This window comes from Magnolia sinica, chromosome 12 (genome assembly GCF_029962835.1).
Source record: "Magnolia sinica isolate HGM2019 chromosome 12, MsV1, whole genome shotgun sequence".
Lineage (NCBI taxonomy): Eukaryota > Viridiplantae > Streptophyta > Magnoliopsida > Magnoliales > Magnoliaceae > Magnolia > Magnolia sinica.
In genome coordinates, this window is record NC_080584.1 from 14,718,426 (window position 1) to 14,737,267 (window position 18,842).

Below are 18,842 nucleotides of genomic sequence, written 5' to 3' on the forward strand. Positions count from 1 at the left end.
ATGAGAAGTTAAAAGATTGAGCAGTTGTCCATATGGTCAGCTTAGGGGCTTGTAAATGTAGGTCGTTGGTTAGGATTTTTGGGTTATCAATGATTGATTTTGGTTGTGGTTAAAACTGGATGATGAAAAGTTAAAGAAAAAGATGATTTAGATGGTCTTGGATGAGAAGGGAAGAAGAGAGATGAAGTTTTTAGAAAAAATACCTCTTTTGAATAGAAATAAAGAGAGAATGAAGATAATATATGGAAGCCTCGCACCTCCGTTGAATGGGATGAGGAATGGAATCACACCACACCCAAGCTCTAAATCACATGTAGTATTCTTCAAATCACATAAAGAAGAGAAAACATAAAGCCATTAGGGCTTCATGTACCCATTTTCTCATTTATAGTTTCAAAAAAGACCTTTTACAAAAAGGCGCTCCTAGATAAGATTCTCAACATAAAAACGCTTAATAAATTAAAAGTTGTTCCTAACTCTCTAATTTCAATACAAATATAAGGTATAACAAAAATAACGAAGCATGTAAATAATTTAAACAACTAAACTATTTCGTAGCTCATGAGGGTCTACAATCAAGGTGTCCGATGATGATCCAACGGTCCGATCATCGTGTTCACTCAATTCAACGGTCTGATGTGTCCATCAAGCTCTTATATGCAGCCCATGTGCATCATTCCAGGGTGGAGTCTTTAACAATGTACGAATATGTACGTGAGGTCTTCAACATGGTTAGGAATGTGAATTAAGCCAAGTGAGCTTCATGTAATGGTCGTCCAGTCATAATTAGACTGGCTCGGCCCTCTTCCTCTAGTATGGTATTCAGATGTCTTCATTAGTATAACCATGTGTATAAGAGATATACTCTCGCATGCGTGAGTTAAAGTCTTCATGTCTCTAAACCCCCATAATGGAAATTTATTGTGATCTTGATGTTATTTAACTTTAGCATCTGTAAAAAGTTAATTTTGATAAGGTTGTATCATTTAATGCTAGATAGAGATATCTCTTAATAGGATTCTGACATTTAAAGGTGAGAGAGGGAATTGCTTTTCGTAAAGAATACCTTTTTTTTAATTTTAATTTTTTTCCAGAATTTTAACATTTAATGTTCTTTCATGTGCATATTTTTGCTTCATTCTCTTAAAGTTATCTACATTATATATGACATGGTTGTCACATAACATCTTCTGCATCATTGGCTTTCGATACATTAGATCAGGTGTAAACAATGACGCAGGGCATGGGTAAAATTTCACCCATCATTTAGTGCATAATGCCAACACATGGTTGCGTATCATTAGCTCATATAAGTATGCCAAAAATAAGTGTGTGTGCATATATATATATATATATATATATATATATATATATATATATAGAGAGTTATTTTGGATGCAAACGAAAATGAGAAAAAAAAAAAAAAAAGGAGACGAAAAAGCAGTGCCATGAGTTTATCATGACTCGGAGATGTGCTATGTGACCCGAATTGACCGCGATTTGGTCTGAACACGTGGCTCAACACCACGACCACGACTTACCTTGGCTCAGCTCCTTCAGGTTGATTCATCCCTGACTTGAGCTGGTCACGACTTAATTCCAAAACGGCCGAGTTAGTCCGAGTCCCGGAGTCTTTTCAACCATGCATTATGCCTCTTTTCACATGACCCATGTATTACAATCCGAAAATAGACCCATGGTTCAGAATTCTAGAACATTGGTCTGGTTGACTGGCCATGTCCCAAAATTCTCCTCCATGCAACGATATTAACCTTTGAATTCCTGGCATACAAATATACGGTTAAAATGAGAAACACGTCAGCATTCAAATCAAATGGATGGTGCAAAGGATCTTCCAATTTAGAATATCTTTTCTAGAAAATTCCATCGACATTGGGACCAATGCTCCGGATTATTCGAATCATGGCTGCACTTGTCAAAATTGAACGCCCACGTACGAAAACGGATTGCGTGGTGTGACACACGTGTTGACGTCACCAAGTTCTATGGGCTCCACCGTAATATATGTATTATATCCACATCATCCATCCATTTTGAGAGATCATATTAGGGCATGAACCAAAAATTGAGTAAGATTTAAAGTTCAAGTGGACTACACCACAGGAAGCAGTGGGACAATGATGCTCACCGTTGAAACCTTTCTAGGCCCCACCATGATATTTATTTTCCATCCAACCTGTTGATAAGGTCACACGGACCTGGATGAAGGGAAACCACATATATCAGCTTCATCCAGAACTTCCGTAGACCCTAAGAAGTTTTCAATGGTTGGCATTCAATTTCTACTGCTTTACGTGGTGTGGCCCACTTGAGTTTGGATCTTTCATATTTTTGGGAGCTTGCCTTAAAATGATCTATCCAAATGGATGGACGGTTTGGATATAACAATACATTATTGTGGGCTCCACAGAACTTGCTGACGTGTGTGGCGCACCATGCAATCGGCTTCCCCTACGTACACCGTTGAAAGATGACGGCAACGTTTACCATCCAAATCAATTCTTGCTCGTCGGCCATAGAATTTACCCAAAATTGCACTTAGTCAAGAATGGAGGAATTATGTGATCCTCGACCGTTGATTTGCATCTTGCATAGTATCCTCTGGTATTTATTATAAGTGGGGTCCATGGATCATTGATCCAGACCATTTATCTGATGGACCAACCGTTATAGGATTATTATACCTAGAGGTGTACACGAAGAGAACTAGCACGTTTTGACTTGACTTGAAAAAGCTCGGTTCGACATGGCTTGAACCTTGAACTGATTTTTTTAGCTCAAAAATGAGTTGGAGCCAAATACGAGTTGGCCCCTCTCAACTTGACTCTAATCGAACTCAACTTGAATTGAACTCGGTTTGAACCAATTCGGTTACTTGGTTACTTTGATATTAATGCTACTCACTAAGTGTTACGATGAAATGACTCAACGGAGTGTCGTCGGTGGCGAGGAAGGTATGTATGTGAAATCAGTGTCCTTTTTTTCTTGATATTTATGATACTTAGCAGGTGTTTGATAAAATACATGTAAAATCATTGCTTATATTGGGATTTTGAAGGTGCATTTTAGGTATTAGTGAAAATGTTGCACAGGCAAACTTGGCTTAAATGGACCTAAGCTGATGACTGAACTGAGCCGCGCTGGCTAATCAAGCTCAAGGACTAAGCTGAGCCGGGTTCAAGTTGTGGTCAGCTAGTGGCTGCGGTTCGACGCGATGTATACCCCTAAACTTATAACGTAAATTTCTTCCATGGAAGATGTGATGCATAGAAACTTTCGTCCCTTTCGAGTTTAATTTATTGGTAGGGTAGGTTGTCCGTGTATGATGTGGGTCCCACCCAACCAACGGCATGAATCACAAAACGGCATGAATCACAAAAGCATGTGTATCATCGTACGAACTAGGGATCCAGAGGTACATGCTGCCACGGTTCTGTGATCCTGTGCATTGATGGGCCCGATCAGATGGACCTTCCAGATTGGAAGATCATATCCATCCGACTACTTTCAGGCCACCAGATGAAGGGCTGGGATTGTTCCACTATAGAACGTTTCGGGGCATGTGGGTCCACTACGAGGACCATCAAATCAACGGTAAACCATGAATCCAGTAGCACAATCCAAGATGATATATCACTCAATTGGATTGCGTGGTACACGCACGAGATCCAAGCCGTTCATCAGGTGGACCGTGAGTGTCAGCTGAAATCCGGCCAGCCCCACTCATCAGGTGAAACACGTTTGTTCAAAATGGACGCGTAAGAAAAGAATAACCAACGGAGAATTTTATTTATTGGCTAGGATGCCTGCTGAACATCCAGGATCTTTTACACGTGTGCCACTTCAGCACCTTTGGGCGCGTGAGATTGGCGCCTGCAGACTCTGGCTGCGCACGGAGATGATGCTGTAGAGCGGAAAGAACCGGAATGTCGTAGAGCCATCTCCCCATAGTGCCACGTGGCTGAGAGATGTGTCAATCAGGTCCGTCTATCTAGTGAAGCTATCATGGATGACTAGTATTTCAAAAATTAAAACTATTAGGAAATTCTATCCATCAGTTTTCTTCAATTAAATCTGATGAATGGTCGACCGCTAAATGATTTTTATTTCCACCGTTTATTTAAAGTACATATATATAATGTTTATGATTATCCTATCTATGTTTTATTTAATTAAATTTTTCATTAAAATCACTAAAAATTAGATGGACGGATCCGATTTATAAATAAACTTTCCATACTTTATGTGGATGGTTGGCCCCACCACATTCTGGTCCACCGCATCTAACATATTGTCTGCCTGCTGCGAACGCGGATTGCGTGCTGAACCGAACACCAGGGGAGCGGATTTGGTGAGACTCCGGACCACGGAGGTGGGTGGAACCCCTGATGGTAGGGCTCACTGTGATGTATGTGACTACATCCACGCCGTCCATCCGTACTGAAAGATCATATGCTAAAATCATCTTTCAAAATGGTTGGACGTTGTGGATTTAAGACACATACATCACCGTTAGCCCCAGAGCCAAGGATCCTACCCACCTCGGTGGATCAGTGGTCTCACTTAATCGGCTCCCCAACACCATATTGATGGTGTAAGGATTCTGCGGGGCCTAATTATTTTATTTGTTTTATCCACTCCGTCCATCTGTTTTTTCAGATAATTTTATATATTGAGACAAAAAATTAAACATATATAAGCCTCAAGTGGACCACACACAAGAGTAAAAAGTGGGGATTGAATGCGTACAGTTGAAAACTTCTCGGGGGCTACAGGAGTTTCAGATCAAGCTGATATTTGTTTCTTGCCGTCCATGTCTGTATTATCTTATTAACAGGTTGGATGAAAAATAAACATCATTTCAACGGTGGATGTCATTATCCTCACTCTTCCTTATAGTGTGGTCCACTTGAGCTTAGTATCCTTAAATTTTGGGCTCGTGCCATATCATGAACTTTGAAAACATATGGACGGATTGGATAAAACAAATACTTCATGTTGGGTCCCACTCCCTACAATACGTACCCACCTGATGTTGTGTTCACCACGCAGTCCGCGTCTTAATTCCTCGGACACGGATTTCCTGCAAAAGGCTTTTGCAGGAAGTTACGATGCTAGGTGAGGCCCACAGCGATATTTTTGAGAAATCCACACCGTTCATCAGTTTTGGGAGATCATTTTAAGATATTCGGTAAAATATGAGTGGATCTAAAGCTCAGGTGAGCCGGAAGAGAGGGAAAACCGGGGAAAAGTTTCTTACCGTTGAAACCTTCCTTGGATCTACGTTGATATTTACATGCCATCCAAACCGTTTATAAGGTCATTCTCACTCGGATGAAGTGAAAAAAGCACAAACTTCTCCTGATATAAAACTTTGTGGCCATATGAATGTTTCAAACGGTAGTCAATAAATATACTGTTTCCTATTGTACGGACCACTTGAGTTTTAGATACACCTCATTTTTAATAAAATGTCCTAAAATGACCTCCCAAAATGGCTGGACGGTGTGGATTTCTAACAAACAGCATGTTGGGACCCACCTTAGAATCCTAGTGCAGGAACTTCCTTCGAGGGGCTTTTGCAGGAAACCCGTGTCCAAATTCCTCTTCGCACCAAACAGTCAAACACGCACCATTAGGTGCCTGCCTGCCGCGTGTCGAGGCATATACTATAATCCCACACGTACCCTCTCCACACGTACACGTGCGAATCTGGTAGGACATCCGAGTGCTGAATCCCAACATGCAGAAATCTGGCACAAAACTCACACCGTTTTGCTCATCAGGTGGGCCATCTTGTACTGTGCGGCATTAAAAAATTAACCAACGGTGGATAATCAAATCCAACGTGTGGATCTTTGAAAGATTTGATGGAACTAAAATTTCACCATATAATCTTCACGAAGATGCCACACATTATAAACGGTTGAGATTTTACACACAGTAGACAATTTGGCACGTGTGCTGTGTATTTGATAAAGAAGCGTATGGGGCCAGCACAACTCTCCTATATAAACGCTCCCACTGGAGGAAAAATAAAAATAGAAAAAAAAAAAAAGACGATTGGTTTTGTCTTTGGAGGGGTTGTTGTTTTAAGATCTCTTTCTTTCCTTCTCCCCCAAAACAACCCCTCTTTTCATCAAAATAAATAAACAATTCGATTTTTTTAGAATTTTCTTTTGAAAGTATTGGATATGGCAACTACAGGAAACAAGAATATCAATGCGAAATTGGTGAGTTTTTTTTTTTTTTTTTTGGTTTTTTCTATAGAAAATTTTTAAGAGCAATGATCCAACACGAATTTATATGAGGGACCCAAGTGGGGCCCATCTTTGATTTTTTTGAACCGTTGGATAGGCGGGTTTCGCCGTGGACTGCGCATGGCCCCAAAATCACCCTGATTGGATGGTTGCAGCGGCTAGGGTAAAGGGAATACAAAAGGGATGGTAGGACCGTTGATTTGGCGTGCTCTGAATTGTATGGATGTGATAATCTTTTCAGGGTTGGTGTTGGGTCATGTGTAATTTATGGTGTGAATTCCTCATATCGTTGGTGGGCCACTTGGGCATGTATATGAATTTAGGATGTTATAAAGCAAGGGGAATTCTGGATGGATTGTAGGTTGAAATTTTATTGTGGGTTTCTGTTTAATTGTTGATATTGTCGGGTATGAATGTCTTAGTTATTATAGGATTTTGATATGGGCATTTTTTAAGTATTGTTGTGGAAATTTTGATGTGTCTTGCATTTTAGGATTGGAATTTTTCTTTCTTTCTTTTTCTTTTCTTTTTAAAAATTTTTTTTTTTTAAAATTTTTTTAATTGAAATTTCAATGTGTGTTTCTATTTAATTGTTTGAATGCTTAGTTATGACCGTTTTGGCTTTCAATATGATGATGGTTGGATTTATTGTTATTATTATTATTTTTTTGTTTTTTTGTGTACAGAAAAAAAATGATGTGAGTTTTGCTTCAATTGTTGAGATTTTATGCATTTTTTTTGTCCTTTTGGTGATTTTCTTGGTAATTTTAGGAATTTCATATGATCATGTTAGGATTTTGATAGAACCTTAGATTTGATTTGCCTTAAAGGGTGGATATTTTAACGTGGGTTTTGTTTAATTGTTTAAATTCTTAGTTATAGTTTTTTGTATTCTGGTCTGATGATATTTGCATATTCTATATATATATATATATATATATATATATAGGTATGTTTTCATTCAATTGCAAGTGTTTTTTTCTTCTGTCTTCTTCTTCTTCTTTTTTCCCCTTTCCCCCCCTTTTCTGGGCCTTTTCCTTGTGTTATTATTGGTAATTTAAGGAATTTGATATGAGTATGTTGGAATTTAGATGTGCACATCATAGAAGTTCTATGCATTTCCTCCATTATTGTGCTTGTGGCAAATATGTATGGTGATTGGGGCTGTTGATATGGTGGCCGCCTCATCATGGGATCTATTCCAAATCTTAGTCAGTGGACAACTTTGACCTTCCATCCATTTTGTGTTTTTCTTGTTGAATGTGAGTGGACAACTTTGACCTCATCATGGGCTCTATTCCAAATCTTAGTGAGTGGACAACTTTGACCTTCCATCCATTTTGTGTTTTTCTTGTTGAATGTGAGCTTTCACTCTGTATTGAGTGTACCATCCTTCTTCAGCCCATTGGTTTCTGGGATATGCCCCATTTACGCTGCGCATCACTAGGTCAATGATCCTGATCGTTGTACACTAGTGCCATGTGTATAATAGGGTTCTATTGGCACTTGTCATATTAAACGATCGTATCCCGAAAATCCCCCTAAACAAATACTCAGGTGGGCCATGGAACAAGGAACAAGTTCAGAGGGGCGTTGTCATGGCATCACTTCCTTTGAATACGGGCATTGCTTCTCCATATCAGATTCTGAGGCTTAGTTTGGCATCGTGATATCACTTCCTTTATAGATATCATTTCCTTACATAAATAGTTCCCTTTTTGTTAGTTTTTTTAATCCTCTTTACCATGTGTTTCAATTCTTTGGTTTTGTGTATGTATAAAAAGAGTTCTATCATATATTCATATTCATGCGGGTGCAGGTTTTGCTATTGTAAATGAGATTGTGTGGTTTTGTTCTGCTGTTATCTCATTCATTCTCTAGTCTGCACTGTACTCAATTGTGCTACTCTCCAGGTTCTTCTCGGAGATGTGGGAGCTGGAAAGTCTAGCCTAGTTTTGCGTTTTGTAAAAGGCCAGTTTGTAGATTTTCAGGTTGGTTATATATTTTGAATTTTGGGTTTTAGTAGCTCTCTAAGCTTTGATAGATTTGGGATATGTGGGCTGATTTTGTTTGGTGCTGTAGGAATCTACCATAGGTGCTGCCTTTTTCTCACAAACATTGGCTGTCAATGATGTGACCGTGAAGTTTGAGATTTGGGATACGGCAGGGCAGGAGAGGTATCATAGTTTGGCTCCCATGTATTATAGAGGAGCAGCAGCTGCCGTAATTGTTTATGATATAACAAATATGGTATGTAAAAAACATACAGTAATTGTTTGTGTTTTATGCTGTTCGAATTGATGCTTTTGAGTTGGTTTCTGAAAATTGAGTGAGTGCATTCCTGTTCTTGTACAGGATTCAGTTGTAAGATATTTTGAAATATTGAACATATTTGGTAGTAGATCTCTAATAGGTCAACAATAGATTGAATATTGACTGCTATTCTGTGTCTTCATGATATTGATAGGCTACTTGTGCTTTAAATAGGGATTCAGGTGCAAGTTCTGGTTTCGTTTGGAGACTCACTCATTTGGAAAACATGCCAGTGCCATGGATGAAAACCGTGTTAGGTCACTGACTAAGGGCCCATTTGGATGCACTTGCACAATTCGGGGTTTCCACAAAACGGGATATCAAGCTTGCTTTTTCGGTTGACTTAATTGGTTTTTGCCGAATTGGCATTTTATTGCCTATTATGTCGAGTGAGATGGTGAAACAAGGTTTGTAAAGTGCATCCGAATGCACGTCACACACACCCAGTTTGGCCACACATACCTCTTTGGAGGGGGTGTGTCCATGTTGGGAGAAGGATCCCTTCTCGACCACACATACAACAATATCGATCAAAGAAAAAAAGAAAGAGAAAATATCAAAACCACAACACAAATTTATGTAGTTCCCTTATGGTAGAGCTGGGCACAGGATCACTCGACTCGCCTGACTCAACTGGCATGACTAGACTTGCCTAACTTGTTCATACCCGAACCGAATGGGTGAGTCGGTCTGAATCGAGTAGGCTTCGTCCAATCCGAACTCAAACCGAGTCGAGTTCAAGTTACCTAGTAACTTGATCCGAAACTTGATCTAGACTCGACTCAATCCGAAACCCAACTCGACTCGAATTCAGGTATGTATAAAATAAAAAAACCCTAATTTCTAAGTATCTCTAATCCTACCTGCTGCACCCGACCTCAACCTCGACCCCAACTCGATCCCAAACTCTCTCCCTCCCTCCCTCATCCTCCTCTTCCAAGCCCGACAACCACCCACCACCATCACCACCTTCCTCTTTCTCTCTCTCTCCTCTCTACTCTCTCCTCTTCCAAGCTCGACAACCACCCACCACCATCACCAACCTCCTCCTATCTCACTCTCCCCTCGACTTCCTCCCTCCCTCCCTCATCTCTTGATTCGACTCGGTGCCAACTCAACCCGACCCGGTACTTTTGACCGGGTCGGACTCGGTCCGGATTAGTCCAGGCCAGACCCGGACTTGGACCGGGTTAGGCATGCTGGACACGGTACCGAGTCGGGTTGAGTTTGGGTCAGGCCTATTTCAAAAGCAAATTGAATTGGGTTAACCCTAACTCGGTCCGACTTGACTCGACGCCCAGCTCTACCTTACGGTACGTTCACGGATTCACACTGATCCATTATATGCTCGACTTTCATCTCTCTCTCTCTCTCTCTCTCTCTCTCTCTCTTTCTCATGATATAATATATATTATCCCAAAATGAACTAGGGTTTACATAAAACACTCTGTGAAATTACGAAATTGCTCTCTTGGCCAGGGGCTATGCCCCAAACCCCTAAGCAAGGGAGCGTTGCTCCCTCATGACTCCCAGCGAGCTTAGCACGGAGCTCGACCTGCAACAATGCTGGCTGGATGAACAATACATCTTTGATGATCGGGCTCCACAAATCCTAATAGTCCAAAATCCAAAAATTGTCCACCCCATCCCAGTTCTAAAATGTGGGCTTATTTTTATTTTTATTTTATTTATTTTTTGCTTCTCCTGAAAAAATTCCTGCTTATAGGAACTAGGAGGAGCCCCTTGCTAGACGACAACCAATCGTCGAGTTGTCATCTACAAGGTGTGCATGTTTTTGGAGCAAATGTTTTGGAATGGAAATGGAACTTTTTATATTGGAAGATAAAATAGAACTTGTCTCAAAGAAGCCCAACAAATTACTTAAAACTATTCTAATTCCATCTTCCATGGCGTACCATTAAAAGGCAATGGTTGCCATTTCTAGCTACTATCAATTTGTAAGTAAATTGGTTAACTAAATTATTTGGAGACGGTGAGTTATGTCTAAATTTTGCATGCATAGCTTTTACACTTGGATGCCGAGATTATCTTATGGGATGTGATTTTGATGCAATCGTATTTCTAGGACATGATAACATTTCAAGTTGTCAAATTCTGGCACCTTTCATGTAGTGTTTTTGTATTTGTTGTTCCCATTTTGGTTTTGTTGTCAAATTCTGGCACCTTTCGTGTAGTGTTTTTGTATTTGCTGTTCCCATTTTGGTTTTCTTAGGTTTTTCTTGAACTACATGACGTTTAATGTAGGTAATAAAAAAGTGTGGCATTTAAAGGTCACATTCTTTATCAGTATCTGCTATACTGTGTAGAGTTTTTAGTTGGTAGGACGTCGATATATAAATGGCATGTGCATCTCTCTCTCTCTCTCTCTCTCTCTCTCTCTCTCTCTCTATATATATATATATATATATATATATATATATACACATATAAATATAAGTGGAGGCATTTTCTTACATTCAGATGCATGCTTACCTTAAAAGACTTCACCCCATCTTCACATACGCACTCTTTTGAGACCTGATTTCTTAGGATTGCCTGATTTCTTTTAGTTTCTAGGATTGACCATTGTCCCCAATGCTTCAATGGTTGCCTTTCGTTTGCTTATTTGTCTGTGGTGTTTGGGTTTTGGCGAACCATAGGTTTGGAATATGCTGCACTGAAGTCCCCCTTCCCAATTCAATGGGTGGTTATGCTTATTGCTCACCCCTATTCGTCTGTTTCCGTCCCATATCATTCATTTTTGGTCCCGTTTCAGTCTATCTTGGTCTTGTTTTGGGCATCTGACTTGTTTTGTTGTGAACTAAAGATGGTATGCCTCGGATGAAACATACTGCCGGATGAAATTTTAAATAACGATCTTATCCCCTATTCTTGTGTACCGAGGGCATTTATTCCGTCTCTTCTCAGTCGTTTTGAGCATTATATTCTTTACTTTACCAACTAGCATTTTGGTCATTTGGTCCTGTGGTCATTCTTTCACTCTTTGGCTTTAGGTATATGGGTTCAACATATTAGTGCATGCTATCGATGAGGAACACATAATTAAATACTGACTTTCCCAGTTCCAATTTGCTTCAACTTACGCTGGATAATAATACACAAAAGCAAAGTAATAAAATCAGGGTTTTTTAATGTTTCGTTGGGTGCATGTCTGGTGTAAGATTTGTGGTGGTTGGTTTTTCGGGCTTTTGGAGTAAATTTTAGGCATGGATGACCTTTTATAGTTTTCAAGGAAAATTAGATGCTGCATTTCATACCCATTATAATAATGGATCTTCAAGGAAAATATATTGCGCACACATTATAATAACGGATCTTCAAGGAAAATATAGTGCAACCTACTCTCTCTCTCTCTCTCTCTCTCTCTCTCCAAAATTGGAGATTATATTAGTGATGTGCGGGAGTCAAATTAGTGGTCCATGATCTACGAAAGGTTTCCATATAGGTCTTATGGTTAGAAACTAACAATGAATGCGTGAATTGTTTGGTTACTTGCAGTTTGTTGAAGTTAGTTTCTATGTTAGCTTGGTCAGCAGGTTACTGTAGTTTAGAGTCCTTAGTTTCTTTTGGCAAAAGTTGTTTTAGTTTTTCTTCAATTTGGATTGGGTTGGTTTTAATAAAGTTTGAATATATAAAATTGCCTTTTAGAGTTGTTAGGTGGTTATAAATCTGGGAATAAGGGGACTTGTCTTTTGAAAAAAAAAAACAGAATTAAGGGTTTGGATTTTTGGAACATTTTTCTTTTTCTTTTTTTTTTTGGGGGGGGAACAACCAACAAAACACTAATTTAAATTAAAACAGGGACCTAGTGTCCAAAGACTGAATTTCGGAATATGATATTTGATTATTGGTGTTTTCTTGTTTTCTCTGTTTCTTTTTTTGAGTTCTTTCTCCTTCAACTATTGTCCTCTCCTTTGATTAGTGTGGTTGTTTGTGGGGATTGTGGAATCCTTTTAGAGGATTAGTCGCCTCTTTCCCCACACCATTCTTACTTGTGTCCTTTGAGGGGCTACTAATGAGATTATGAATTCTTTGACAAAGGAAAGGGTAGACTGTCAAAAAATTTATCATGGGAAAGATCAGAGATGAAGCAAAAGCAAACCACAACACGTGGCACCACTCTCTTTCTTGAGCACATCTGCCACAATGTTAGCCTCTTCAGAAACATGTTAATGAAAGATATAACCAACAAGAGAGGCCACACATTTCATAAAAAAATTACATGACTTGCCGAGGTTCCAATTTCACTTTTTTTGGCCCACCAGAACTGTTCCTCGCACTGCCTTCACCAATGATTTGGGTCAAGAGGTTTTAAATCTCATCATCGGCATCCCCAATTACCATTACTATACGGGCTGATACAGCTGATACAGCAGCCATTTATCAGCTTATATCCCACATTGTCGATATGGACCCATATCGACCATGTCTTAGCCCCCCTGTATTGTGTATTGGGGTGGGTCGATATTGGTATCATACGGTAAAAAGAAAAGAAAAGACAATTGTTTAGTTGGACTATCACATAATTATATACTTCATTCAGTAGTTGCTTGGTTGGATGAATTCTTGAAATTGAGTACCGTCCGTCGTGTATCCATTTTCAGGGGAATGCTAATATCACAATGCAATTTGCCACATGCACCAACACAGGACACATTGCCCATCACACAATCTCGACCTTGAATCTGGTAGTCTCCATCACAAATGGGGGTCATTGCACAGAAATCATGCCAGTGAAGTGATCCCTGCCACTCAATGCAACCGTCAGTACACATTAAATGGACTGTAGTCCCATGGAGGCAAGCACTTATGACTCCCATCATGAGTTTTGGGCTACAACCAATCCATGATCGGCACCACCTGATGAGCTGTTCCCTGCATTCTCACGGAGATGTGTGTGACAATTCCATGTGACATTCTGAATGCAATATTAGGACACCTCTTATTTTTATGGTTGATCTGCAAGTCACTACAAAATCTTTAAAATTTCCTTTCCTACCTCTTTGCATTGAGGATAGCGTTGTTTGTTTTCTAGGCCTCATTCACTCGGGCAAAGAAATGGATTCAAGAACTTCATGCGCAAGGTAGTTTCTTAACTTCACTTCTATCAACATCTTCCTTGTCTGTGTTGTTATACTATTAAGCTCTTTCAGATGGTGCTCCCAGATCCTACTTTCTTCTATTTATCTAAGGACAGCAAAGGCGGGCCTGAAAAGGCATAAGGCCTGAATTTTGAACTGGGCTTGTCATGTTGCATGGGTCTATTCAAAATTTGGGTAGCACTCACTTGCTCAGCCATTGCCTGGCCCATTGCCTGCCCTATATACATCTCTATCATGTACGGAATCTGCAGATTAAACCATCTGGAGGTTTTAATTTTAGGATTTGTTTTCTTGGGACTAATCCCCTACAACCAACTGTAGGTTATAGCCTACAAACATTTCTTTCTTCTTTTTCTTTTTTCTTTTCTTTATTTTAAAAAAAATTGCTCTTGTGGGTATGTTTTACATATTGGTTTCGATATTATATATTTACGTGTGGCCATATACAGCACAATTGCCTTCATTTTCCTTGAATATTTGGTTTTTCTTTAAGGTAATTCAAACATGGTTATGGCACTTGCTGGGAACAAAGCTGATTTGTTGGATGAGAGGAAGGTGACAACAGAGGCAAGTTTTAACTGTTTATTTCTTTCCATGCTGTTTGCTGGATGAATCCTACCTGCAGTTGCTGAACCTAGACACAATGGCAGCCATTTGCCCCACCATCAATGTGCCTTTTTACCTGAAAGGTGGGAAAGTCCTATCATCATGTGGGTGAAATCCATACATGTCCAAATTCATTGAACAATGGTTGCCCACGGCCTGATTTTTATTTTATTTTATTTTTTGGGCTGAGGCACTTCAACACTAGGCCCACATTGATGAATGTCTGGGATCTCACTTGGGAGTGGCCACACTATCACTTGTGGCGTGTTTGGGCTTGGCAACTGCAGATGTGCGACAGCGAGTAGTATTCCTTGGCTAGCTTTGTAGTATGCTTGACATAATTTTATTTGGTGGAAAATCCCTCTTGTAGAAAACAATAAATCCCAATAGAAGGCACTATGAGACTCTTGACATTGAACTCTTTAGTTGAAATGAATGCATGCCACTGGCTGCATGGTAATTGGTAACTTGCATACAACCTTATCTGTTCTGCCAACATGTCAAACTTGCCTAGGACATCCTACCCATTCAAACAGTTGGCCTACTTTTTCAACAGGTCTGATGCACAGGTGTGCATTCTTATGTTAGAATGCAACCAGCTGTAGGTGACTGATTCTCATTAAAATTCTAAGCATCTTCTGACATTTGGTGCTGATGTTGCTTCTGTTGCTGTTGTTGTAGGAAGCACAAATGTATGCTCATGATAATGGCCTTCTCTTCAAGGAAACGTCTGCAAAGACTGCAATCAATGTCAATGACATGTTCTACGAAATTGGTAATGTTCCTATTAGGATGATGCAAAAAGATATATTAGTTGATTGCATGTATATATTTGGGATCTTGCATACAAGGATTAAAAATTGTCCACCATTGATACAGGTTTGTATCACCTTGTATTGGGCTGTTCTGGGCTGATACAGCCGTAATTGTTCATGGACAGATTGCGATACATACTGGTTTGAACCATTTGCTTGCACATGTGCACTTGCATTCACACATGGGCTGTGGTGTATAGACCCTGTCTTGATGAATAAACAATATCTACCCCCAACTGGTGATCATCCTCATTGAACTCAGCCATTAAATCGATGAGTTTACCTCCTGGATGGGCCATGTAAATGATGTTGGATCCCAGCCATCCGATCAATGAACATTTGGTTGACCAACTGCCATAGCTTTCCATGACATCCCAAAAGTACAGGTTACTGATTAGATGTGTAATTTTTGGCAATGGCATGTGAACTGCACGTCAGTGGAGATTGTCTACACACCTAATTTCAGTTTATAGTTTATACAAGGCCATTACACTAGGGCTGTTTAGGTGCAAGCAAAGTTGGGTTCTGGACAGACCCTTAGGGTCATCACGTCTTGGATAGGATATCTAGGTTATGCCGTCTTGGACTAGCTATTCTGTTTGCTCTTTGTCAAACACCCTTGAACAGGGAGTTGGAGTGGATGTGGTGAGCTTAAGATGGATAGTGGAGCCCTTGTGGCACGCTTGTGCACATGGACACAAGTGACACATGTAGGGCACTTGAAGATTGATGGTGGCACATGTGGCATGTGTGGGGTGCTTAGACATGGACAGCTACAAATGGGGCACGTTTTCACACATTGGATGCATGTTCATGGAAAATCTTGTCCTTGTACACCTCGAATTAGGAATAAGCCTTCCTCATATTTATTTCACCTTCATGATATCCTTGCTTCATTCCGACATATGGGATAGACTACATTTCTTTGTTAAGGGTGGCAATGGGCTGTGTAGCCCACCGACCTTGCTTTGGGCCAGATTTGGGCCTAAAGTGTCGAGTCAGGCATTGGCCTACCGTAGCCCAAACCCAGCCCATTGCCACTCCTATGGGTTAGACCAACCATGGGGGCATCTTATCTTGTCTGTGGCCGATAGTCTATGCAGGACAACTTATCTTGCAGGCAAGGGGTCCCTATGCATGCATGGTCATCATCATTGTTCTGAGCCTTATCTCAACCAAATGGGGTTGGCTGCATGAATCCTGTGCCATCAGTCCACTCTACCAAGGACCATATTCCATGGTTTTTAGATCTGGACAACTCTGACGTGACTTGTCCAAGTCCACTGCGACTCGATCGGACCCATTCTGGTTTGAGTCACCCCTACTTGGATGAGTCTTGACTCAACTCAGTGCTGAATGGGTCGGGTTGAGTCCCGAATCTTTTATCCATGTGGTATCCTCAGGTAAACCATAGTCGTCCATATCTTTTCTCATCTCTATTGACATTCACGCATGCATGGTATGCATTCTTATGGGAAAATCTAAAACTTGGGTCTTCTTTCTGATACAGCGAAGAGGCTGCCTCAAGTTCAACCTGCGCAAAACCCTCAAGGAATGGTTCTGACGGGTAGACCAGCGGAGAGGACAATGAATGCATCTTGTTGCTCTTAAAAGCTTTCATGGGATTCTTCTACTCAGCCGACTTGTATTTATCACATTCACCTCAGTCTCTTCATCCTAGCTACAGGGGTGGGTCCATCTCCTAGCTTCAAGGTGGGCCAGCCCTGTTCGTCTGATATTCAACTGATTTTCAACTGTTTATTCTTTCGTCAGAAGCTGTAAATGAATTTTACACAGGTGTTTTGGTGTAAATCTCCCACGAGTTGGAATGCTTTCCTGTTGCTGCTTTGCTTATTTCTATTGTATTCTTTAGGGTCCATTTGAATGATTTTGACCTTAACAAGGGATAAATTTCATTCTTCAAACCGTTTATATGATGGGCCTCTCAGTGTTGATGGGCGATATCGAGGAAAAACTCTTGTTAGATTAGAATATTAGAATATTTTGAACAGGGGCTGTCTGCTTAATTCTGTTACTTTGAACGGGGGCTGTCTGCTTAACTTCGATGGGCCATCTATTTGAAAGTTTTTTTACACAGCTAGAGTCAGATGTGACACCCATCATATAAACGGTTCGGATCATAGATCATGCCTTCCGGTCTTATGATCAGGGTAACACCAAGTTCTCTAATGTGGTACCATTTTATTGGCCCACCAGACTCTTGTCAAAAAGGGATGCATTAACTTTCAAAAGATTGTCGGTTTGAATACATACTCACCGTGTCTAGCTGTCTAACAAAAAATGGTATCACGCCATGGCCTGACTGAATCAGTTCTCCTATGCTTTGCAATCAAAACCATTCATCCGACTGTGGTAGTTGGTAGTTGGTGCCTCATGATGCGGGAATTGCTATTCAAGTTTAAGTTCTAAGGCTCTATTTGGTTGCTGCTTAAAAGTTAACTATTAACTTAAATGAGATGATTTTTTTAAATTATTATTTTAATTATTTTTTTAAATATTATTATTATTTTTAAAAGTACAGCCAAACAGGCCTAAGCTTACATTCAAATGCAAGGTTCATGAGCACACACTCTTGAGTAAGCTCGATACGGGTTTTCGAAAACTTTGAACTAGCCCCAGTCCATTCTTTTGATTGATATGGTGTTTCAGGTGTGGCCCATATTAGTCATGAGTGGGCCCGTGTTTGATCTTCTATAGAGGTTCTTTTTTGCGTAAGGAACCACCTGATGAACGGATGAAATATGGAAAGGCCAGCCCATGCCTTATTATAATAAGATTAACCTTATTTTGGATGGTTTATTTTGACTTAGTTATATGGTTATTATTTTATGCTCTGGTATATAATGATGCTTGATTCGCAGACATTCGGATATTATTTTCTTTAACTGAAATTAAGGGAGCAGATTAAGTGTCGCCCTGGCTTCACTCATGGTGGTGTGGCCCTTACTGTGGGGCCCACCTTGATGCATGTATTTAATGTCCATGCTGTTCATCTGTTTTACTAAATTATTTTAGAGCATGAGCCAAAAAATAAAATAGATCTAATTTTCGGGTGGACCATACCAATGGAAATAGTGGTGATTGGCCATTAATGGGCCACAGGTTCTGAATCAAGCTGATATTTGTTTTTTCCCTTCATCTGGGTTTATGTATATGTTTTTCATGGCACGGCATTCTATCACCACTGTTTCCTATAGTATGGTCCACTGAGAATTGGATCCTCATCATTTTTGGGCTCCTGCCTAAAATGATTTGGCAAAATGGATGGATGGTGTGTATATAGAATACATGCATAAAGGTGGGCCCCACAGTAAGGCCCACACCTAATCCGCTCACTGAAGTTAAAGTAACCACTGTTTCATTGATACTTGTTAAAATATGATCATTAGATATTTTTCAATTTTAATGGTCCAATAAATGTCCATCCAGGTGGGCCAAACGCGAGGTGGGCCAAACGCCAAAGAAGGAAAAAATAAATCTCACGTATTGGGCAATCTTAGTGGCTTGCGTTTGACCTAAAAGCAATGGTCTATAAATAGAAAAAAGTTAAATAATGCGGGTTTGAAGTATTGGGTTTCATTAGGATAGTGAGGCCTATCTTGTAAACGGTTTGGATCACTGAACATGACCCAGATCCAATGGCCACAGTTCCATCGTATCCCATTACAATACCTCAGCATGTA

The 18,842-nt window shown here is 40.0% G+C and overlaps 1 protein-coding gene across 1 annotated transcript; it reads left to right on the forward strand.

Moving 5' to 3' along the window:
• The first annotated feature begins 6,062 nt into the window (after positions 1–6,062).
• On the forward strand, positions 6,063–16,979 carry LOC131220974 (ras-related protein RABF2a-like). The gene is made up of 7 exons (XM_058216009.1): positions 6,063–6,254; positions 8,195–8,272; positions 8,364–8,531; positions 13,651–13,699; positions 14,211–14,288; positions 15,009–15,098; positions 16,649–16,979. Exons 1-7 carry the CDS (start codon positions 6,216–6,218, stop codon positions 16,747–16,749), a joined length of 603 nt encoding a protein of 200 aa, XP_058071992.1. The 5' UTR covers positions 6,063–6,215; the 3' UTR covers positions 16,750–16,979.
• Positions 16,980–18,842: the final 1,863 nt, after the last annotated feature.